The sequence below is a fragment of the Bubalus kerabau genome, chromosome X (genome assembly GCF_029407905.1).
Source record: "Bubalus kerabau isolate K-KA32 ecotype Philippines breed swamp buffalo chromosome X, PCC_UOA_SB_1v2, whole genome shotgun sequence".
In the NCBI taxonomy this organism is placed as follows: Eukaryota; Metazoa; Chordata; class Mammalia; order Artiodactyla; family Bovidae; genus Bubalus; species Bubalus kerabau.
This window is the reverse complement of record NC_073647.1, coordinates 97,423,681-97,448,652: the sequence shown is the minus strand read 5'-3', so window position 1 is coordinate 97,448,652 and position 24,972 is coordinate 97,423,681. Positions and strand designations below refer to the sequence as shown.

At 40.3% G+C, this 24,972-nt stretch overlaps 1 protein-coding gene across 3 annotated transcripts in view; it reads right to left on the bottom strand.

The window, feature by feature from the left end:
* The window catches only part of OPHN1 (oligophrenin 1), a 692,544-nt gene that overhangs the window by 194,446 nt on the left and 473,126 nt on the right, over positions 1-24,972 (bottom strand). For all 3 annotated transcript variants that reach the window (XM_055565218.1, XM_055565216.1, XM_055565219.1), the window contains exon 19: positions 8,559-8,718. In XM_055565218.1, coding sequence (XP_055421193.1) covers positions 8,559-8,718 — 160 coding nt within the window. The remainder of the gene's footprint in view (positions 1-8,558; positions 8,719-24,972) is intronic.

Sequence of the window (24,972 nt, the reverse complement as noted above, 5' to 3'; positions counted from 1 at the left end):
TTGGACACAACTGAGCGACTGATCTGATCTGATGTTGTGGGAGTGAGTCTGGTAAATCTATATAAGGTCTTGATAAGACTAGCAAGTGGGGCACTCTCTGTCCCCTTTCTGATGTCTATGTCAGAAGCTTTCTCTGTCCTTTTTCACTGTAATAAAACTTCTGCCACACAAAAGCTCTGAATGATTAAGCCTGGTCCCTGGTCCCGAAGCTAAATCTTTAGAGATCAGGCACCTAACACCGTTCATCTATCAACACCTTTCCTTCCAAGGAGCAAGCCTTCCATTTGTTTCAAATGTATTCCTAATTGCTTATTAAAGCATTTTTATGCTGGGTGCTTCAAAACCCTTATCAGATAATTAACAACTATATCATCTGTCATCTGTGTTGCTATTGGAGGTCTTTTCTCATTCATGTTGAGATCTTCCTGGTTCTTGGTATGGAAAATAATTTTCAACTGAAGTCTGTACATTTTGAGAATTATGAGAATCTTGTTTTTACTTATACTTTCTGTTAGAGCAGGCCTCCTCTGACAGCATCTCTGACGGGAGAAGCACTATCTTATTATTACCAGGATGCCTGGAAATTCAGATTTTCAACTTTCTCTCTACATCCCCATGGGAAGGAAAGAATTCTTGTTACTGATAGGCAAAAGTAGGAGTTGAGGCTCCTCACTACACCCTGTTCTAGAATGTGAAAACAAGTGGGCCTTAGGAAGAATTACTAAGAACAGAGCTAGTGGAGGTGATAGAATTCCACTTGAGTTATTTCAAATTCTAAAAGTTGATGCTGTGAAAGCGCTTTACTCAATATGCCAGAAAATTTGGAAAACTCAACAATGGCCATAGGACTGAAAAAGGTCAGTGTTCATTTCAATCCCAAAGAAAGGCAATGCCAAAGAATGTTCAAACGATCATACAATTACGCTCATTTCATATGCTAGCAAGGTAATGCTCAAAATCCTTCAAGCTAGGCCTCAACAGTATGTGAACCAAGAAATTCCAGATGTACAAGATGGGTTTAGAAAAGGCAGAGGAATCAGAGACCAAATTGCCAACATCCGTTGGATAACAGAAAAAGCAAGAGCATTCCAGAAAAACATCTACTTGTGCTTCATTGACTATTACATGAAAGCCTTTGACTGTGGATCACAACTGTGGAAAATTCTTAAAGAAATGGGAATGCAAGACCACCTTACCTGCCTCTTGAGAAACCAGGATGCAGGTAAGGAAGCAAGTTAGAACTGGACATGGAACAATGGACTGGTTCAAATTGGGAAAGGACTATGTCAAGGGTGTATATTGTCCCCTGGCTTATTTAAACTATATGTACAGTACCTCATGCAAAATGCTGGGCTGGATGAATCATAATCTGGAATTAAGATTGCCAGGAGAAACATCAACAACCTCTGATATGCAGATGACACCACCTTAATGGCAGAAAGTGAAGAGGAACTAAAGAGCCTCTTGAGGAAGGTGAAAGAGGAGAGTGAAAAGGCTGGCTATTATACAGAGTGAAGTAAGTCAGAAAGAAAAACACCAATACAGTATATTAACACATATATATATGGAATTTAGAAAGATGGCAACTATAACCCTATATGCGAGACAGCAAAAGAGACACAGATGTAAAGAACAGACTTTTGGACTCTGTGAGAGGAGAGGGTGGGATGATTTGAGAGAAGAGCATTGAAACATGTATATTATCATATATGAACTAGATGGCCAGTCCAGGTTTGATGCATAAGACAGGGTGCTCAGAGCTGGTGCACTGGGATGACCCTGAAGGATGGGATGGGGAGGGAGGTGGGAGGGGGTTTCAGGATGGGGAACACATGTACACCCATGGCTGATAAATGTGAATGTATGGCAAAAAACACTACAATATTGTAAAGTAATCAGCCTCCAATTAAATTAAATAAATTAAATAATAAAAAAAAAAAACTCCACATTCAAAAAACTAAGATCATGGCATCTGGTCCCATCAATTCATGGCAAATAGATGGGGAAAAAAATGTAAACAGTAGTGGATTTTATTTTCTTGGGCTCCAAAATCATTGTGGATGGTGAATGCAGCCATGAAATTAAAGGATGCTTGCTCCTTGAAAGAAAAGCTATGACAAACTTAGCATATTAAAAAGCAAAGACATCCCTTTGCCAACAAAGGTCAGTACAGTCAAAGCTATGGTTTTTCCAGCAGTCATGCATGGATGTGAGAGTTGGACCATAAAGAAGGCTGAGTGCCAAATAATTGATGTTTTTGAACCGTGGTGCTAGAGAAGACTCTTCAGAGTCTCTTGGACAGCAAGGAGATCAAACCAGGCAATCCTAAAGGAAATCAGTCCTGAATATTCAGTGGAAGGACTGATGCTAAATCTCCAATACTTTGGCCACCTGATTCGAAGAGCCAACTCATTGGAAAAGACCCTGATGCTGGGAAAGATTAAGGGCAGAAAGAGAAAGGAGTTACAGAGAATGAAATGGTTGGATTGTGTCACTGACTCAATAGACCTGAGTTTTGAGTATACTCTCTTAGATAGTGAAGGACAGGGAAGCCTGGCATGCTGCAGTCCATGGAGTGGCACTGAGTCAGACACAACTTAAGTGACTGAACAACAACAACTAGGCCCTGTTGATACCACTCTGGCTGGAAAAGAAGGGTGTCCATTACTTTTCCCCACATGGTCTTCTTTCCTTTGACACCAGTGTGGTAGACTTATTACCACTGAGTGATAATGTCCTGTATTTCTAGCAGGCCTCCTCTGACACTATAGACAGTGGGGGAGGGTGAGGATGAAGTCTGGTTCCCAACTGGGCCTCCTTGAGATAATCACATGGAGCAGGAAGAGGTTGGTTGAGGTGCCTTGTTACAGACTGGCTTTCCACTCAGCCTTTGCTGAGACTGGGGGTGAGGCCTCAAGTTTTTGGTGGCATTTTGGTGTGAAGGGGTTATTATAAAAAATTTTTTTCTTTGTTGTTAGGCTGTTTTTCTCCAGTTCCCTTGGATAGTGAGAACAGGCTTTTGCTGGGACCATTTCGACTGTACCCATTGATGTTCTTAGGTTGTCAGCTTCTATACTACTCAATCTGGGAAACATGAGGCAAAAACAAATCTCTGATGACTGGTGGCCCCATTGCTCCTCAGGTCCCAAGATCCATAGCTGGTCTGGTGTGCCTTATTCCCTTCAAATTTCAGATTCTTCATTTTTAAATTTTTTTTAAATTTTATATTGGAGCATACTTGATTAACAACGTGTTAGTTTCAGGTGGTTCAGTTATACATATTCATGTATCTATTATTTTTAAAATACTTTTCCCATTTAGATTACAGAATATTGAGCAATGTTCCCTGTGCTATACAGTAGGTCCTTGTTGTTATCTGTTTTAAATATAGTAGTGTGTACTTGTCAGTCTTAAACTCCCAGTTTATCCCTGCCCTTTACTCTACTCCCCTATTAACAAATTTGTTCTCTAAGTCTATGAGTCTGTTTCTGTTTTGTGATGGTTTCATATATGGTGTCTAGTGTTTTTAACCTTTTCAAGTAGAGGCATAAAGTATGCATATTAATGCATTTGTGTGTGTGTGTATGTACTGTTTTTGTTTGACAGAATGACAAAGAAGAAATTATTGAAATGACAATTGGAACTAGGAGTTGAGAATAGGTAAAGGGTGGAATTGTCTTTTATTCTACACTTTCTTCATGGTTGGAAATTTTTACCATGTATTGCTCATATTTAAAATTTTAAAAAACACTTAAAATAGTAGATACTTTCAGTACCTGTCTTATATGACATGTCTTGGGAACTGGAAACCACTGTCCACTCTTCCTTCCAAAAACGATCTCCTTTCCAGGAGTCTATGACTCCCTAGCTCCTCATTCTCCTGTAACTGAACATTCTTTTTTTTTTTTTTTTAATTTATTTTGTGGTCTCTTCTAATGACCCTTAAAACACTGGCATTCCCTAGGTTTCAATCTTTGGTCTAACATTTATTCTCCTGCTTCAAGTATTCCCTAGGCAAGACTATTTACTTGCATGGTTTTAACCACTGCCTCTATGCTATAAAAGGCCAACTGTATGTCCCTAATCCTGTTCTCCTATCTTACCTCAGAGGTCTCTCAGGACTATCTATCATAACTTGTCCCAAACTGAACTCGTGCTCTTTTTTTTTCCAAGTCTTCTCCTTCCTCAGCCTATCCATCATAGTAAAATGGCAACTTCATCCCTCCAGTTGCTAAGATATAAAACCTTGAAGTTATCAATGACTCCTCTCTGTCTCCCACATTCGACATATGATTTGTCAGCAAGTCCTGACAGCTCTGCCTTCGAAATTATTTAGAATCTAACCACTTCTCACCATCTCCACTGTTTGTACAACCATCATCTGAGGTACAAACCACTTCTTGATTTCATTATTGAAACAGGTTCCTAATCAGTCTCCTTGCTTCTACCCTTGTTCCCCTACAGCTATTATCCACAAAGCATCCAAAATATTCCTATTAAGTCAAATCATGTCATTTCTCTAGTCAAAAACCTCATTTTATTCTACTCAGATAGCAAAGTCAAATTCCTTCCAAAGGTTTCTAAGGCCCTATAGGATCTATTCAGCTCTCCCTCCCTATTTCCTCTCTGAACCTAAATTCTTCTGTTTCTTCTTTTGATTCATCCATTCTAGCCAATCTGGCTTCGTTTTTGTACCATGAACATGATAGGCACATTTCTGCCTCAGAGATTTTCTACTTAACATTTCTTCAACCTAGATTGCTTTCTCCACTGATACCTGAATGAACTATTCCTTTATTTCTTGTGGGTCTCTTCTCAGAAGTCATTTTCTCAATGAGGTCTTCCTGGGCACTGTATTTAAAATTTGAAAATCACTTCTCTCAACCATTCCTATGCCCCTTCTCTGCTTTACTGTTCATCTTAATGTTCATCACCATTTAATATACTATATATTTTACTTACATGGACACTGCTTTTCTAATTTACATAAATGTTGTATCACCAGTGCCTAAAACAATACCTGGCAAATGTGGGTTCAGTTCAGTTCTGTTCAGTCACTCAGTCATGTCTGACTCTTTGTGACCCCATGAACCACAGCACTCCAGGCCTCCCTGTCCATCACCAACTCCTGGAGTCCACCCAAACCCATGTCCATCGAGTCAGTGATGCCATCCAACCATCTCATCCTCTGTCGTCCCCTTCTCCTCCTGCCCTCAATCTTTCCCAGCATCAGGGTCTTTTCAAATGAGTCAGCTCTCCACATTGCAAATGTGGGTACTCAATACATATTTTCTGAATGAATGAACCAAACCAGTTAATCAATAAATGATATTTGCTCTTTATACCATGAGTCAGAACATTACAGCTCACAGGTCTGCTGCCAGTTTTGCCAATGGAATTTTATTTGTTTGACAGAAAACAACAAAATTCTATAAGGTAATTATCCTACAATAAAAATATAAATTAATTTTAAAAAAGTTTGTCAATTCCTGCTTTGGATTCATAGTCAACTACTTCTAAGATATTGATCTCTGGATATATTTCAGAAATCTCAAATACAATATGGCCCAAATTGAGCTTTTTCTCCATCCCTCCAAAATTTTCTCATTCTGTATTTCTTACATGTATGAAGTATAGCCCCATCCACACAGTATCCCAAATGTAAGTCTATTCATCATATTACTTAAGTTTGAAACAAGGCTTTCCCAAGCTTGTAAGAGAGTCAATTTCTAGGCCAGTTGATAAGAAGTCTGGGGTCCCTGAGGAGCAGAAAGGGGTCTGGGGCTCTCAAGGAGGAGATAGGGGTGTGGAATTCTCAAAGAGGAGGAAAGGACAAACATATTTTTCTACATTACTTAGTCACATAAAATGTTTTTTTCTTTAAGCCCAGAGCTGATAATTACATCACAAAACAACTCAGCTTAAACTCTATACTAAGGATTATATAACAATAATGTATCCTGCTTGAGAACAGTTTCCCCTTCTTGAAAACCTTCTGACTAATCCTGTTATCTTAAAATGTATATTATGGGAGTGGGTCTGGTTAGATCTTTCTGTTGTTAGTTCTAATCTTGTCATCTTAAAATGTAAGTTGTGGGAGTGGGTCTAGTAAGATCTTTATAACCTTGAGACATTCTTTTGATTTATTGTAATAACCAATTAAAAAGTAGCTCCCTTGCTAAGACTAACGAGGGGGGCACTCTTTGCCCTCCTTCTGATGTCTATGTCAGAAGCTTTTTCTGTCCCTTTTTCACTTTAATAAAAATCTGCTACACAAAAGCTTTTGAGTGATCAAGCCTGGTCCCTGGTCCCAAAGCCAAGTCTTCTTCTTTGGAGATCAGACTCCAACATCTTTCATCATAAGCTATCACTTGCAAGAACTATTTCAAACATTCCAAACTCCTTAATGAGTCAAAGTCTAGTCCTTTTAGGATATGGCCACTGTCTGCCTTCAATCACATCTCCTGCCACTCCTATTTCCATTTTATGATACAATAACATAAAATGGTTAGGGATTTTAGGCCCTTGGGCCTTAGTTCATGCTGGACCACCTCCTGAAAATTTCATTTCCCTATTTTCCTTTCTTTCCCACTTTAAATACTGATATAGGTTGTACTTCTCTGCAAGTACCCATCTTTGATAAACCCAAAGTGCCCTGTAAATACTCAGTAATACAACTGTACCAAAATGATTGCTGAGACAGTACAGCATAGTGATTAAATACTTCAACTCTGAGCCAGGTACTTGGATTTAAATTCCAGGTTTGTCACTAGCTAAGTTTGGGGCATGTAACTATCACATGTGGGTGTGTGCTCAGTTGCTTCAGTCATGTCTGACTCTTGCTACCCCATGAACAGTAGCGCGCCAGTCTCCTCATTCATGATATTTCCCAGGCAACGGTACTGGAGTGGGTTGCCATTTCCTCCTCCAGGGGATCTTCCTGACTAAGCGATTGAACCAGAGCCTCCTGCAGCTTCACGTTGGCAGGTAGATTCTTTACTGTTGAGCCACCTGGGAAGCACAACTATCACACAGCATGTGTTTATTATCACCTTCACATTTCAGCTGAAAAAAAAAAAAAAACGACTACCAGAGAAGTTACATTGTTTAATGTAACAAAGATAATATGGTAGAGAATACCAATTGTTCTCCAAAATCCATTCTCTCTTTCTTTTAGTAAAAAAAAACTAAAGTCTTAGCTGGACACATGGCTGCCCCAAATAAAAACTAAATTTCCATGCTTCTCTTATAGCTAGTGGAGAAGACAATGGCAACCCACTCCAGTACTCTTGCCTGGAAAATCCCATGGACGGAGGAGCCTGGTAGGCTGCAGTCCATGGGGTCGTGAAGAGTTGGACATGACTGAGCGACTTCATATCACTTTCATGCACTGGAGAAGGAAATGGCAACCCACTCCAGTGTTCTTGCCTGGAGAATCCCAGGGACGGGGGAGCCTGGTGGGCTGCCGTCCATGGGGTGGCACAGAGTAGGACACGACTGAAGTGACTTAGCAGCAGCAGCTTATAGCTAGATGTGACCATGAGATTAAGTTCTGATAAATGGTATGTAAACAAAAGTGATATGTGAGACTTCCAGGTCATTGCCTTAAAGGAAACAGCTATATCCTCCACTTTCTTTCATCCCTCCCAGTTGATATAATGTAGAAGATATTTGGTCATGTAGGTGAAGCAGCACCTTAGGGATGACAGAACAACAAAGAAGTAACCTGGGTTATAGTCCTTGTCAAATCACCATATCAGGCCTGGACCAACTTGCTGAACCGTTACAGAACCAAGAAATAAATGTCTTGAAGCTGTTGTGGTGTCTTAGCAGCTTAATCTATGTATTTTACCTAATGTATCCTATCCTAAGAGCTTGGATTTGAACTGTACATACCACCTGGACTGTATCACCAGTCCCCTCCCCATGAAGAAACTTTTTTATTGAATTGTGCTCTGCTAAGAGGGTACTGGCTGCTAGAAAGCTAAGAGTCAAATGTAGGGTCATTCATTGCAAGTGTATAGGACTTGTCAATAAGTATTTCTTGTCTAGCTTCATCCTTGGGTTTATTTTCTGTCTGTATCATTATTTTTCAGTTTTGATTTGACCTAATTATAATGTATACTACCTCATATTTAACATACCGTAAAAATATAACACCTTAAATTATTTCAGAATGTGATGGGATTTAAATAAACATAAATATTGCTTTCTTTATGGTTTAATTGTACATATACCATTTTTACACCTATCATTTTCCTTTGTTTACATAATTGTTTCCATATTATACTATTAATTCCTTAAAGGTATGAACAATGATATTTTTCTTCTTCTATACATTCTTGCATGGAGCTTGACAACAAAATAGTTGAATACTCAAGCAATGTTTGTTGAATAAATGAATTTCACAAGGTCAGCAATGCTATTAAATGTCACTGTATCATATGGAATTTCCTTCCATTGTAACTTGAGCCAGACAGAAGATACAGCTTTAAATATTGGTTAGGGGAAAGTGTCACATGTTTGGAGGAATGATGGTGAGGACAGGAAATACATACCTTGACAAAGTGCTCAATTAGGATTTCCACCACAATATTCTGGAATTTGATGTTCATCATGGCAGCCACAGTGTCCTCCTGAGCTCTCATGAGAGTGGGCCCAAAGATCACCCCCATGTTAGAGGGGGTCATAAGATTCTCTTTGCTGTGCTCACACACACTGCCAGAAGAGAAAGAAAATGATTAACAAGATTTTTTCCAAGACCCTCTTGTAACTAAAACTGTGTTAGATGCTTTAGGGGGTAAGAGAAGCTACAAAGCAGAAGAAAAGGAGAGTTCCAAAATATAAATGGTAAGAAAAGATTACAAAGGAAGCAACTAACAAAGAATACAAGATAGTGTTTAATTAGGGGCCAAAGTGAAACATAGCTAACTTAGTTCGTAGCACTGTACAAGTCACAAGAAGCGAAGAAGATGGCTTTAGTGTTTGGAAAGACAGGTGAGAAGCAAGATGGCATTCCAGGGCAAGAGTTACAGTATGTATAAAGCATATATAAAGAAAAAGCACATAGAGAAAGTGCCTACCACTCTTACCAGTCAGGAATCTAGTCTCTTGCTCAGCTCTAGCTAGAGAGGCAAAGAGCTCAAAGAATCAAAAGAGATCCTTAAGAACAGCACTTTTGAATTATCCTGACTTTATAGATGAGAAAATAGAGGTCCAACGAATGAGATTTGGCTGAAGCCTTAATCAGTTAGCTTGATTACTGAAGGGCCTGTAATCCAAAATTTTCTGGTCCTTAATTACATTCTTTATTTAAATTACCTTTAGTGGCTTCCTATTACTTATAGGACACTGCCAATTGTCCTTAAAGTAGCAATTAAACTCTTCAGTAACTTGACACCTACTTCCAATCTCAATGCACAGCCTGGGCTCTGAAGCTGACCTGGGTTTGAATCCCAACACTGTCACGCATTAGATGTGTAACAGTGCGTGTTGGTGACCTAACCTCTCTGGGCTTAAGCTTTCCCACTTGTGAAAATAGTATCCATCTCAGAGGGTTGTGAAATAAATAGAGCTAAATTGCGTTAGAAAGGTATCCTGGAAACATTTAATTAGAAGGATCTACTATTATAATGACCTCTCCAGGAGGCTCCATCTAAAAATTGCAGACATATAACACCCATATGTTGTTGTTGTTCAGTCTCTAAGTGGTATTTGACTCTTTGCGACCCCGTGGACTGTAGTAACTGGGCTTCCCTGGTGTCTCTGAGGGTAAAGCGTCTGCCTGCAATGTGGAGACCTGGGTTGGGAAGATCCCCTGGGAAAGGAAATGGCCACCCACTCCAGTACTCTTGCCTGGAAAATCCCATGGATGGAGAAGCCTGTAGGCTACAGTCTATGGTAGGCTACAGTGGACTGCAGTAAGTCTGGCTTCCCTGTCCTTCACTATCTCCTGGAATTTGCTTAGATTCATGTTCATTGAATCAGTGATGCCAACCAATCATCTCATCCTCTGTTGCCTGCTTTTCCTCCTGCCCTCAGTTTTTCCCAGCATCAAGGTCTTTATCAATGAGTAAGTTCCTCTCTTCCAGTGGCCAAAGTATTGGAGCTTCAGCTTCAGCATCAGTCCTTTCAATGAATATTCAGGGTTGATTTCCTTTAGGATTGACTGGCTTGATATCCATGCCATCCAAAAGACTCTCAAGAGTCTTCTCCAGCACCACAGTTTGAAAGCATCAGTTCTTTAGTACTCAGCCTTCTTTATGGTCCAATTGTCACATCTGTACATGACTAATGGAAAAACCATAGTGTGAACTATACGGATGTTTGTTGGCAAAGTGATGTCTCTGCTTTTTAAGATGCTGTCTAGGTTTGTCACAGCTTTTGTTCCAGGGAGCAAGTGTCTTAATTTCAAGGCTGCAGTCACCATCCACAGTGATCTTGGAGACCAAGAAAATAAAACCCACTGCTGTTTCCATTTTTCCTCGTTTATTTGCCATGAAGTGATGGAAGCAAGTGTCATGATATAAGTTTCTGAATGTTGAGTTTTAAGCCAGCCTTTTCACTCTCCTCTTTCAACCTCATCTAGAGGCTCTTTAGTTCCTCTTCACTTTCTGCCATAAGGGTGGTATCATCTGCATATGTGAGGTTGTTGATATTAATCCCAGCAATCTTGATTCCAGTTTGTGATTCATTCAGCACCACATTTCATATGATATATTCTGCATATAAATTAAATAAGCAGGATGCCAATATACATCCTGATGTACTCCTTTTCCAGTTATGACCCAATCCATTGTTCCATGTCCAGTTTTAACTTTTGCTTCTTGACCTGGATACAAATTTCTCAAGAGGCAGGTAAGGTGGGTATACCAGAGTATACCCATCTCTTTAAGAATTTTAAACAATTTGATGTGATCCATACAGTCAAATGTTTTCAAGTAGTTAATGAAGCAGAAGATGTTTTTCTGGAATTCCCTTGCTTTTTCTATGATCCAACAGTTTTTGGCAATATGATCTCTGTTACTCTGCATTTTCTAAATCTAGCTTGTACATCTGGAAGTTCTTGGTTCATGTACTGCTGAAGCCTAGCTTGAAGGATTTTGAACATTACCTTCCTAGCATGTGAAATGAGTGTAACTGTGAGGTTGTTTGAACATTATTTGGCATTGCCTTTCTTTGGGATTGGAAAGAAAACTTACTTTTTCCAGGCCTGTGGCCACTGCTGAGTTTTCCAAATTTGCTGGCATATTGAGTGCAGCACTTTAACAGCATCACTTTCAGGATTTGAAATCGCTCAGCTAGAATTCCATCACCTCCACTAGCTTTGTTCATAGTAATGCCTCCTAAGGTCCACTTGACTTCACACTCTAGGATGTCTGGCTCTAGGTGAGTGACCACACCATTGTGGTAATCCAGATCATTAAGACCTCTTTTTGTATAGCTATTCTGTGTATTCTTGTCATGTCTTCTTAATCACTTCTGTTAGGTCCTTGCAGTTTCTGTCCTTTATTGTGCTCATCTCTGCATGAAATGTTCCCTTGATATCTCTAATTTTCTTGAAGAGATCGCTGCTGCTGCTGCTGCTGTTAAGTCAAGTCACTTCAGCCGTGTCCGACTCTGTGCAACCCCATAGACTGCAGCCCATCAGGCGCCCCCGTCCCTGGGATTCTCCAGGCAAGAACACTGGGGTGGGTTGCCATTTCCTTCTCCAATGCATGAAAGTGAAAAGTAAAAGTGACGTCGCTCAATCGTGTCTGACTCTTTGCGACCCCATGGACTGAAGCCTACCAGGCTCCTCCGCCCATGGGATTTTCCAGGCAAGGGTACTGGAGTGGGTTGCCATTGCCTTCTCTGAGATAGACTAGTTTTATATATATATATATATATTTTTTTTTCAAATTACAAGCACTATATAAATATGAAAAAAAGGTTAACAATTATGGAAATAATTTCTAGCCTACATATAAAATTACAATAATTTAGAGTTGGAAGGAGCCATAAGGGACACAGTGTCTGACCTTCCTGGTGAATTACCTGCACTGAGACACAGAATGATGAAGCAGCTTGCCCCAGGTCACTGAGTTAAAACACAACAATGCTGAACAAGAAAGCAGAGCAAAAAAATCCAGTTCATGGCACTTTCTACTGTGCATTCAGTTCAAATAACATATGAGTGTCTACTATGTGCAAAGTACTGTAGAAAAAATGAATATACCCTTGTCTCTGCTATCGAGAAGATCACAGTTTACACGGGGAGACAGACTAATAGAAGTCACAAAATAAAGCATAAGTAGAACAATAAAAAATACAGTTAACTATCTTTCGAGTCAAATATAATTTGCTTTTGCCTCCTATTGGGCCTTTTCCACCAATTTAATCAAAATCTACCTATCCTGTCTAATAACAAAAAAAGTACATATTAAGAATCATACAAATAAAATGTGAGGAGTAGGGTAACAGTGGTTTTATGCTTGCTACACCTCTGTTATGCTTCATTTCTTATTACTACTGTACATTATTTTTGTAACCTTTTAAAATGCTTAAGGTCAACACGTTCCTTCATAAAATTCTGAGTTACAAATTTTATATTACTTTATAAAATTATATTATAAAGACTGGTAGCAAAAAAGAAATATGCCACACATCACTGAAAAAGGAATGAAATGATGCTGTATGCAATGGCAACCCACTCCAGTACTCTTGCCTGGAAAATCCCATGGAAAGAGGAGCCTGGTAGGCTGCAGTCCATGGGGTCACTAAGAGTCCGGCACAACTGAGCGACTTCACTTTCACTTTTCATTTTCATGCATTGGAGAAGGAAATGACAACCCACTCCAGTATTCTTGCCTGGAGAATCCCAGGGACAGAGGAGCCTGGTGGGCTACCGTCTATGGGGTCACACAGAGTCAGACACGACTGAAGCGACTTAGCAGCAGCAGCAGCGTTAGCTTTGCCAGTTGCTTTGCTAGTTGAAGAGATAGCTAGTCTTTCCTATTTTATTGCTTTCCTCTAGTTCCTTCCATTGATCATTTAAGAAGGCTTTCTTTTCTCTCCTTGCTATTTTCTGCACCTCTGCATTCGGATGGGTGTATCTTTCCCTTTAGCCTTTGCCTTTTGCTTCTATTCTTTCCTCAGCTATTTGTAAGGCCTCCTCAGACAACCATTTTGTCTTGTTGCATTTATTTTTCTTTGAGATGGTTTTGGTCACCACCTCTTGTTCATTGTTACAAACTTCCATCCATATTTCTTCAGGCACTCTGTCTACCAGATCTAATCCCTTGAATCTATTTGTCACTTCCACTGTATAATCATAAGGGATTTTGTTTAGGCCATACCTGAATGGTCTAGTGGTTTTCCCTACTTTCTTCAATTTTAGTTTGAAGTTTTCAATAAGGAGTTCATGATCTGAGCCACAGTCAGCCCCAGGTCTTGTTTTTGTTGACTGTATAGAGCTTCTCCAAATTTGGCTGCAAGGAACATAATCAATCTGATTTCAGTATTGATTATCTGGTGATGTCCATGTGTAGAGTTGTCTCTTGTGTTGTTGGAAGAGGGTATTTGCTATGATCAGTGCGTTCTCTTGGCAAAACTCTGTTAGCCTCTGCCCTACTTCATTTTGTACTCCAAGCCAAACTTGTCTGTTGCTTTAGGTATCTCTTGACTCCATACTTTTGCATTCCAGTCCCCTATGCTGAAAAGAAAATCCTTTTTTGGTGTTAGTTCTGGAAGGTCTTGTAGGTCTTCATAGAACCATTCAACCTCTATTTCTTCGGCATTAGTGGTTGGGGCATACACTTAGATTACTGTGATGTTGAATGGTTTGCCTTGGAAATGTACCAAGATCATTCTGTCATTTTAGAGAATGCACTCAAATACTGCATTTTGGACTCTTTTGTTGACTATGAGGGCTACTCCATTTCTTCTAAGGGATTCTTGCCCCCAAATAGTAGACATAATGGTCATCTGAATTAAATTTACCCCTCCCTGTCCATTTTAATTTACTGAATCCTAAAATGTTGACACATATACTACACTGCCTAGATAAGGTTTTCTGGCTATATTATGCTGTTTCAGATCTCCATATCTTTGCTTCATGCTATTTCCTCTGTTTCTAATGTCTCCATCCTCCTGTATCCAAAGAATGTCTATTTATCCTTTGAGATTCACTTTAGGTGACATTTTCTTCAGGGCTCTCTTAGCCCACTGTCCTCATCTTGATTGACACCATTGGTAAGTCGAGCATGTTGCAATTTTCTGTTTCCTATCTGCCTTTCCTACTAGTTGGTAAATAACTTCCAAGTGTGTGTGTGCCTCACACAGAGCAGATACTAATAATTATTTTAATAGAACTGAGAGATTCTAGTGCTCTTTCATGTATTCAGGCAGCCAAGTAAAAGCTGTTCGGCCCTTGGTTACTTTGGGTGTGAGTTGAGGGAATGAGGGAGTGGAACAGCTCACTGAAAACCAAACTGAAAATCCTGTCCAGATGAAGGCCCTTGAAAGACTCATTGGCATCAAGAGGCAGGCTCTAGTCACTGAGTAGGTAATTGACAGGTACTGAATCCTTAAACAAATCCTAATGAAATCTGTTAATCACATGACAAAGGCTGGGTACCATTCAGATGATAATGAACAGTAACTATTCACTGGCCTTTGATATTGCTGGACTGGTGATGGATCCCTTTTAACCTTAAATACTTACACAATTAATTAACCCTTATTCTTTAGTGACAGAACAGTTTAGATGTTAAAACAGAAAAGCAACTCCATGCTGCCACCAAAGGATCCAGAATGGCTAAACCACTAGTAACAAATCAAGGACACTAGTGAGACAACAGCCTCCAACATGTATGAATGCTTATCTCCTTAGAGTTTTGAAAGAAAATTACTTTGGTTGAATATGCAGTTCACCTAATCCCATAACTCCAAAAGGCATAGTATTTTATCTCTGAAGCCTAGTTTCACAGAGGGAAAAGCACTTAGTCAAGGTCAATTTGTGACTATATGGCAATACAGGGATTCAAACCCATATCTGTTGGGCTCCAAGTCTTACAGTCATCTCATTGCATCCCACTGCCTCCTTATCTAGTATCTAGTTCCTGTCAAGAAATCAGCCTTGATGGGATCCTCTTTAAGCTAAGACAGGTGAGACAGTGCATTAAGTCGTGTCTGACTCTTGCAACCCCATGGACTGTAGCCTGCCAGGCTCCACTGTCTATGGGATTTTCCAGGCAAGAATACTGGAGTGGATTGCAGCTACCTTATATTTCTCTGATGTATGTTCTTGGTATTTCATTTAGGACATTCTTTTCCTTCTTGGTCTTCTTATGGGATTTGAAAGTTATTCTATTCTCTGGGGAGATTTCTTTCCATTTGATGTCTCTCCTTTTATTATACATTTTGAAAACCATTAAGAGGCATAATTTTTGGTTAATAAGATGAATGAAACCAAAAATAAGGGCATCATGAGTAGTGAATTAGGTAGGAGTTGGTAGCATGAATTGAGAGCAAAGAAATCTTAAATTCTCTAGTTCACTTAAACTAGAGAAAATGGGTACAACTTTGTGAACATCAAATTTAAAACAAAGAAACAGGTATTATAGGGAGGTTATAAGAAGGGCTTCCCTGGTGGCTCAGACAGTAAAGAATCTGCCTGTAATGCAAGAGACCTGGGTTTGATTCTAGTTTGGGAAGATACCCTGGAGGAAGACATGGCAACCCATTTCAGTATTCCTACCTGGAGAATCCCCATGGACAGAAGTGCCTGGTGGGCTACAGTCCATGGGGTTGCAAAGAGTTGGACATGACTGAGTGACTAATCACAGCACTTAAGAAGCCTCCAGTTTAGGAAAAAATAATTTTGATTGGATAGTTTAGATAGGAGGTTATAAGTTTTGTTTTTATAGACATTTTAATTTATAACCTCTGATTTAAACCATCTAATCAAAATACTACATTATTATCCAGCAATCCCAGTTTTAGGTACATATCCAAAGGAAATGAAATCAAAATCTCAAAGAGAATATCTGTATTCCTATGTTCACTGCATTAGTCACAATAGGCTGTGTCTTTAGATGGACAAACAGATAAGGATATACATAAAATGGATTATTAATGCACCTTTAAAAAGAAGGAAATCCTGCCATTTGCAACAACATGGATCAACATGGAGGACATTATGTTAAGTGAAATAAGCTGGACACAGAGAGTGGAATGGTAGTTGCCAGGGACTGAGAAGTGTGGTGGAAAAATGGGGCGATATTGGTCAAGAGGTACAAAGTTTCAGGTACATAAGATGAGTAAGTTTGGAGATCTAATATATATCAATATGAATGCAGTTAACAATATTTTATTTTGCTCTTGAAATTTACTAACAGGTATATCATAAGTGTTCTTACTAAAAAGAAAGAAAAGAAGAAGGGAGGAAGGGAGAATGGAAGAAAGGGAGGAAGAAAGAAAATGGTAACTATATGAGGTGATGTTGTTATTTAGTCACTGAGTTGTGTCCAACTCTTCTGCGACCCCATGGATTATAGCCTGCCAGGCTGTTCTGTCCATGGAATTTCCCAGGCAAGAATACTGGAGTGGGTGGCCATTTCTTTCTCCAGGGGATCCTCACCAGCCAGGGATCAAACTGGCATCTAATTAGATTTATTATGGCAATTATTTCACAAAATATACATATACCAAATGTCACTATGGTATATAAGTTATACAACATAAATTATACAACTTTTATTTGTCAATTATACCTCAACAAATATGAAAAAATAAAAGCAAAACCTAAATAAGTTCATTAAACTGGTTCCATCAATAATGTGTTATATGACTTTGGGCATATAATTTTGCATCCCTAGGTATCTGTTCCTTCACCTCTAAAATAAGAAGATTATTGTGTAATCTAAAAAGCCTTTTGGCTTTGCCATTCAGTGACTCTATGAGCATCCTCTCTGGAAGATAATTAGAAAAAAAGACAGTCACACATTATGTGTCTACTGTTGGAAGAACACAGAACCATTTATTAAGTATATTTGCCCTCCCTACTCAAAACACCCTCTCAAAGAAAATCCAAAATAACAACAACAACAAAAACCAAACAAAAACTCAAATCGCTAAAAAAACAAATAAAAAGAACTTGAATCAGAGCAAGCCTTTTGATTCAACTATCAGATCAGATCAGATCAGATCAGTCGCTCAGTCGTGTCCGACTCTCTGCGACCCCACGAATCACAGCACGCCAGGCCTCCCTGTCCATCACCAACTCCCGGAGTTCACTCAGACTCAGGTCCATCGAGTCAGTGATGCCATCCAGCCATCTCATCCTCTGTCGTCTCCTTCTCCTCTTGCCCCCCAATCCCTCCCAGCATCAGAGTCTTTTCCAATGAGTCAACTCTTCACATGAGGTAGCCAAAGTACTGGAGTTTCAGCTTTAAAAGTTTACCATAGGTTCAACTATGATAAACTTTAAAGAACAAATTACATGCATTCTTTAACAAATAAATTATAAGAAAAAAGAAAAAGATGAAGAAGGAACTAATAGTACTTCTGATAGGCTCAATAAAGGACAGAAATGATAGGTAGCTAACAGAAGCAGAAGATATTAAGAAGAGGTGGCAAGAATACACAGAACGACTGTACATAAAAGATCTTCAGGACACAGAAATCACGATGATGTGGTCACTCACCTAGAGCCAAACATCTTGGAATGTGAAGTCAAGTGGGTCTTAGGAAGCAAGACTATGGACAAAGCTAGTGGAGGTGATGGAATTCTAGTTGAGCTATTTCAAATCCTGAAAGATGATGCTGTGAAAGTGCTATACTCAATATGCCAGCAGATATGGAAAACTCAGCAGAGGCCACAGGACTGGAAAAGGTCAGTTTTCATTCCAATCCCAAAGAAAGGCAATCCCAAAGAATGCTCAAACTACTGCACAATTGCACTCATCTCACACGCTAGTAAAGTGATGCTTAAAACTCTCCAAGCCAGGCTTCAAAAATACAAGAACCATGAACTTCTGGCTGTTCAAGCTGGTTTTAGAAAAGGCAGTGGAACCAGAGATTTAAATTGCCAACATCCACTGGATCATCAAAAAAGCAAGAGAATTCCAGAAGAACATCTATTTCTGCTTTATTGGCTATGCCAAAGCCTTTGACTGTGTGGATCACAATAAACTGTGGAAAATTCTGAAAGAGATGGGAATACCAGACCACCTTGACCTGTCTCCTGAGAAATATGTTTGCAGGTTAGGAAGCAACATTTAGAACTGGACATGGAGTAACAGACTGGTTCCAAATAGGAAAAGGAGTAAGTCAAGGCTGTATATTGTCACCCTGCTTATTAAACTTATATGCAGAGTACATCATGAGAAACACTGGGCTAGAGGAAGCACAAGCTGGAATCAAGATTGCCAGGAGAAATATTAATAACCTCAGATATGCAGATGATACCACTCTTATGGAAGAAAGTGAAGAACTAAAGAGCCTCTTGATTAAGGTGAAAGAGGAGAGTGAAAAAGTTGGCTTACAGCTCAACATTCAGAAAACTAAGATCACGGCATGTGGTCCCATCACTTGATGGCAAATAGATGGGGAAACAGTGCAAACAGTGGCTGACTTTATTTATCTGGGCTCCAAAATCACTGCAGATGGCGATTGCAGCCATGAAATTAAAAGACACTTACTCCTTAGAAGGAAAGTTATGACCAACCTAGACAGCATATTAAAAAGTAGAGATATTACTTTGTCAACAAAGGTCCGTCTAGTCAAGGCTATGGTTTTTCCCGTGGTCATGTATGGATGTGAGAGTTGGATTATAAAGAAAGCCAAGTGCCGAAGAATTGATGCTTTTGAACTGTGGTGTTGGAGAAGACTCTTGAGAGTCCCTTGGACTGCAAGGAGATCCAACCAGTCCATCCTAAAGGAGATCAGTCCTGGGTGTTCATTGGAAGGATTGATGTTGAAGCTGAAACTCCAACACTTTGGCCACCTGATGCTCTTCAGCTGACTCATTTGAAAAGACCCTGATGCTGGGAAGTGAAGAGAAACTAAAAAGAGTCTTAATGGAAGTGAAAGGGGAGAGTGAAAAAGTTGGCTTACAGCTCAACATTCAGAAAACTAAGATCATGGTATCTGATCCCATCACTTCATGGCAGATAGATGGGGAAAGAGTGGAAACAGTGTCAGACTTTATTTTTGGGTGCTCCAAAATCACTGCAGATGGTGATTGCAGCCATGAAATTAAAAGACGCTTACTCCTTGGAAGGAAAGTTATGGCCAACCTAGTAGCATATTCAAAAGCAGAGACATTACTTTGCCAACAGAGGTCCATCTAGTCAAGGCTATGGTTTTTCCTGTGGTCATGTACGGATGTGAGAGTTGGACTGTGAAGAAAGCTGAGCGCCGAAGAATTGATGCTTTTGAACTGTGGTGTTGGAGAAGACTCTTGAGAGTCCCTTGGACTGCAAGGAGATCCAACCAGTCCATTCTAAAAGAGATCAGTCCTGGGTGTTCTTTGGAAGGACTGATGCTAAAGCTGAAACTCCAGTACTTCGGGCACCTCATGCAAAGAGTTGACTCATTGGAAAAGACTCTGATGCTGGGAGGGATTGGGGGCAGGAGGAGAAGGGGATGACAGAGGATGAGATGGTTGGATGGCATCACTGACCTGGTGGACATAAGTTTGTGTGAACTCCGGGAGTTGATGATGGACAGGGAGGTCTGGCGTGCTGCAATTCATGGGGTCGCAAAAAGCCAGACACGACTGAGCCACTGAACTGAACTGAACTGAACTGATCCTGGGAAAGATTGAGGCCAGGAGGAGAAGGGGACAACAGAGGATAAGATGGCTGGATGGCATTACCGACTCAATAGACATGGGTTTGGGTGGACTCTGGGAGTTGGTGATAGACAGGGAGGCATGCCATGCTGAGTTTATAGGGTCACAAAGAGTCGGACACAACTGAGTGACTGTACTGAACTGAACTGAGGGTTTCCTTGGTGGCTTGCTGCTGCTGCTAAGTCACACCAGTCGTGTCTGACTCTGTGCGACCCCATAGATGGCAGCCCACCAGGCTCCTCCGTCCCTGGGATTTTCCAGGCAAGAACACCGGAGTGGGTTGCCATTGCCTTCTCCAATGTATGAAAGTGAAAAGTGAAAGTGAAGTCGCTCAGTTGTGTCCAACTCTTAGCGACCCAATGGACTGCAGCCCACCAGGCTCCTCTGTCCATGGGATTTTTCCAGGCAAGAGTACTGGAGTGGCTTGCCATTGCCTTCTTGTAAACAATTCTCCTGGCAATGGAGGAAACTCCAGTTTGATCCCTGAGTCATGAAGATCCCCTGGAGAAAGAAAAGGGAACCCCCCCCCCCCCAGTATTTTTGCCTGGAGAATTCCATGGACAGAGAAACCTGGATAGCTAAAATCCATGGGTTCACAAAAAAGTTGGACACCACTTAGTGACTCAACAACAAAAGTGGTCCAGTGGAGACAGGAATGGGGCAGGAAGGAATGACGTGGCCCAAAGACACTGCAGACTGGCTGGAACCAAGTATGTCCAAGATGGCTGGAAGTCAACCTCCACTAAAACTTGAGCCTTAGTATCATTTCAGTTCAATTCAGTTGCTCAATCGTGTCCGACTCTTTGTGACCCCATGAATCGCAGCATGCCAGGCCTCCCTGTCTATCACCAACTCCCGGAGTTTACCCAAACTCATGAGCTTTAGTATATGCTCATTGTAATACATGTGTGCTCAGTCACTGAGTCATGTCTGACTCTTTGTGAGCCTATGGACTGTAGTCCACCAGGCTCCTCTGTCCATGGGATTTTTCAGGCAAGAAAACTGATATGGGTTACCATTTCCTCCTCCAGGGATCAAACCTGACCCTGGGATTGAACCCACATCTACTTCATTGGCAGGCATATTCGTTACCACTGAACAACCTGGGAAGGCCCATTGTAATACACTAGCAAGCTAAATGACACACCACAGGCGCCATGACAGTCCTGAGGCTGACCATGAAAGTTCAAAAAATGGGCAGAGCCCAACTCCCAGATGTCCCCACCTCCTCCCCAAAATAGCTGGAATAATCCTCCCACTCATTAGCCTATAAATTACCCAGTCCTATAAGAACTGTCAACCCTGTGCTTTCTCTCTCTTGCCTCTTGCCTTCTAAGATGGCCCACACTCTGTCTATGGATCTATGGAGTGTGTATCTCCCTGAATAAACTTTCTTTTTCTTTATTATGGCTCGCTCTTGATTCTTTCCTGTGCGACGCCAAGAATCCACACTTGGTGGCCATCTCAGGGACTTGCCTGAGGCGTGGGACAGGACCATCCACTCACAACTCACTCTCTTGAAACACAGCAGTAAAGAATCTGCCAATGCAGAGGACATATGTGCAGGGTTCATTTCTTAGTCCAGGAAGATTTCACATGCTGCACAACTACAGAAAGCCATTCATTCTGGAGCTTGTGTTCTGTGATGAGAAGCCACCACAATGAGAAGTTCATGTACTGTGACTAGAGAGAAGCCCCCCATTTGCCGCAACTAGTGAAAGACTGCGTGTAGCAAAAAAGACCCAGCACAGCCAAAAATAAATAAATAATTTCATTAAAATGAAGGAACTTATAGATTAGGAACATGACAAAAAATCATGGAGACTCTATCCCATTAAATCTTGGCCTCTGTGTTCTTTATTAGCCCTCCAAGTGATTCTGATGGGTTTCCTTAGTGGCTCAGATGGTAAAGAATCTGCCTGCAGTTCAAGAGACCAGGGTTTAAGCCCTGGCTTGGGAAGATACTCTGGAGAAGGCAACGGCTGGATGGAGAAGGCAATGGCTGGACAGAGAAGCCTGGCAGGCTAGAGTTCATGGGGTTGGAAGCAGACTAAGTGACTAACACACACACAAATGATTCTGATACACAAAAAAGGTTGAGAACTACTGCTATAGATAAGGAATCACCAAAGTGTGGCCCTTCAGCCAAATCCAATCTGTTTTTGTAGATTAAGTTTTACTGGAGAATTGTTATGCATATTCATCCACATATTTTAATGGCTGTTTTATATTACAATGGTAGAACTAAGTAGCTTGGATGAAGTCCATATACCTCACAAAATCTTCAATATACATTATATAATCCTTTCCAGAAAACGTTTTGCTGATTTCTGCTAGAGATTAAGAGAATTAAAAAAATATTAGAAAAGATTTCTATGTATGGATGCTATTTGGATCCTGATTCAAAGAAAAAACATATGACAAATTTGAGACTACTGGAAAATTGATCACAGAATAGTTATTAATATTAAGTAATTGTTAACAATTTATTTTCAGATATGATAAATTATATTGCATTTATAAGTACAAAGAATTTTAATTTTAAATATACATACTGAAATATTTATGGATAAAATAATATAATGCCTTAGACTTCCTTAAAAATAAAATAGAGGAGGGGAAAATAATAAATAATAGGGATATAAATGAAACAAGATTTGTTACATGTTGATAATTGTTGCATCTGGGTAGTAGGCATATGAGAGAGTTCCTTTTACTATTCCTCCTGTTTCTTATGTTTGAATATTAAATACTCAACAATATCATATCAGTATTAAATATTGCATATACCTGAAGCCTTGAATAATATAGTTTTTAAATGAGTGAGATTGAGTCAGTGTATGTTACTAAGTGAGAAGTCCCTGAAATCAAGCAGGACCCTGTGGGGCTTCCAGGCATGGAGGCCTTTTTTGTCACCCATTCAGTTCAGTTCAGTCACCCAGTCATGTCCGACTCTTTGCGACCCCATGAATCGCAGAACGCCAGGCCTCCCTGTCCATCAACAACACCCGGAGTTCACTTATACTTAACTCACGTTCATCGAGTCAGTGATGCCATCCAGCCATCTCATCCTCTGTTGTTCCCCTCTCCTCCTTTCGCCAACCCTTCCCAGCATCAGAGACTTTTCCAATGAGTAAACTCTTCTCATAAGGTGGCCAAAGTACTGGAGTTTCAGCATTAGCATCATTCCTTCCAAAGAAATTCCAGGGCTGATCTCCTGCAGATGGACTGGTTGGATCTCCTTGCAGGCCAAGGGACTCTCAAGAGTCTTCTCCAACACCACAGTTGAAAAGCATCAATTCTTCAGTGCTCAGCTTTCTTCACAGTCCAACTGTCACATCCATACATGACCACTGGAAAAACCAGAGCCTTGACTAGACAGACCTTTGTTGGCAAAGTAATGCCTCTGCTTTTCAATATGCCATCTAGGTCAGTCATAACTTTTCTTCCAAGGAGTAAGCGTCTTTTAATTTCATGGCTGCAATTGCCATCTGCAGTGATTTTGGAGCCCAGATAAATAAAGTCTGACACTGTTTCCACTGTTTCCTCATCTATTTCCCATGAAATGATGGGACCAGATGCCATGATCTTCGTTTTCTGAATGTTGAGTTTTAAGCCAACTTTTTCACTCTCCTCTTTCACTTTCATCAAGAGACTTTTTGTTCCTCTTCATTTTCTGCCATAAGGGTGGTGTCATCTGCATATCTGACGTTACTGATATTTCTCCTGGCAATCTTGATTCCAGCTTGTGCTTCTTCCAGCCCAGCATTTCTCATGATGTACTCTGCATATAAGTTTAAGAAGCAGGGTGACAATATACAGCCTTGACGTACTCCTTTTCCTATTTGGAACCAGTCTGTTGTTCCATGTCCAGTTCTAACTGGTGCTTCCTGACCTGCATACAAATTTCTCAAGAACCAGGTCAGGTGGTCTGGTATTCCCATCTCTTTCAGAATTTTCCACAGTTTCTTGTGATCCACACAGTCAAAGGCTTTGGCATAGTCAATAAAGCAGAAATAGATGTTTCTCTGGAACTCTCTTGCTTTTTCCATGATCCAGCAGATATTGGCAATTTGGTCTCTGGTTCCTCTGCCTTTTCTAAAACCAGCTTGAACATCTGGAAGTTCACGGTTCACATATTGCTGAAGCCTGGCTTGGAGAATTTTGAGCATCACTTTATTAGCGTGTGAGATGAGTGCAATTGTGCAGTAATTTGAGCATTCTTTGGGATTGCCTTTCTTTGGGATTGGAATAAAAACTGACCTTTTCCAGTCCTGTGGCCACTGCTGTGTTTTCCAAATTTACTGGCATATTGAGTGCAGAACTTTCACAGCATCATCTTTCAGGATTTGAAATAGCTCAACTGGAATTCCATCACCTCTACTAGCTTTGTTCGTAGTTATGCTTCCTAAGGCCCACTTGACTTCATATTCCAGGATGTCTGGCTCTAGGTCAGTGATCACACCATCATGATTATCTGGGTCATGAAGATCTTTTTTGTACAGTTCTTCTGTGTATTCTTGCCACCTCTTCTTAATATCTTTTGCTTCTGTTAGGTCCTTACCATTTCTGTCCTTTATCAAGCCCATTTTTGCATGAAATGTTCCCTTGGTATTTCTAATTTTCTTGAAGAGATTTCTAGTCTTTCCCAGTCTGTTGTTTTCCTTTATTTCTTTTTATTGATCGCTGAGGAAGGCTTTCTTATCTTTTCTTGCTATTCCTTGGAACTCTGCATTCAGATGCTTATATTTTTCCTTTTCTCCTTTGCCTTTTGCTTCTCTTCTTTTCACAGCTATTTGTAAGGCCTCCTCAGACAGCCCTTTTGCTTTTTTGCATTTATTTTCCTTGGGAATGGTCTTGATCCCTGTCTCCTGTACAATGTCACGAACCTCAGTCCATAGATCATCAGGCACTCTATCTATCAGATCTAGTACTTTAAATCTATTTCTCACTTCCACTGTATAATCATAAGGGATTTGATTTAGGTCATACCTGAATGGTCTAGTGGTTTTCCCTACTTTTCAATTTAAGTCTGAATTTGGCAATAAGGAGCTCATGATCTGAGCACAGTCAGCTCCTGGTCTTGTTTTGTTGACTGTATAGAGCTTCTCCATCTTTGGCTGCAAAGAACATAA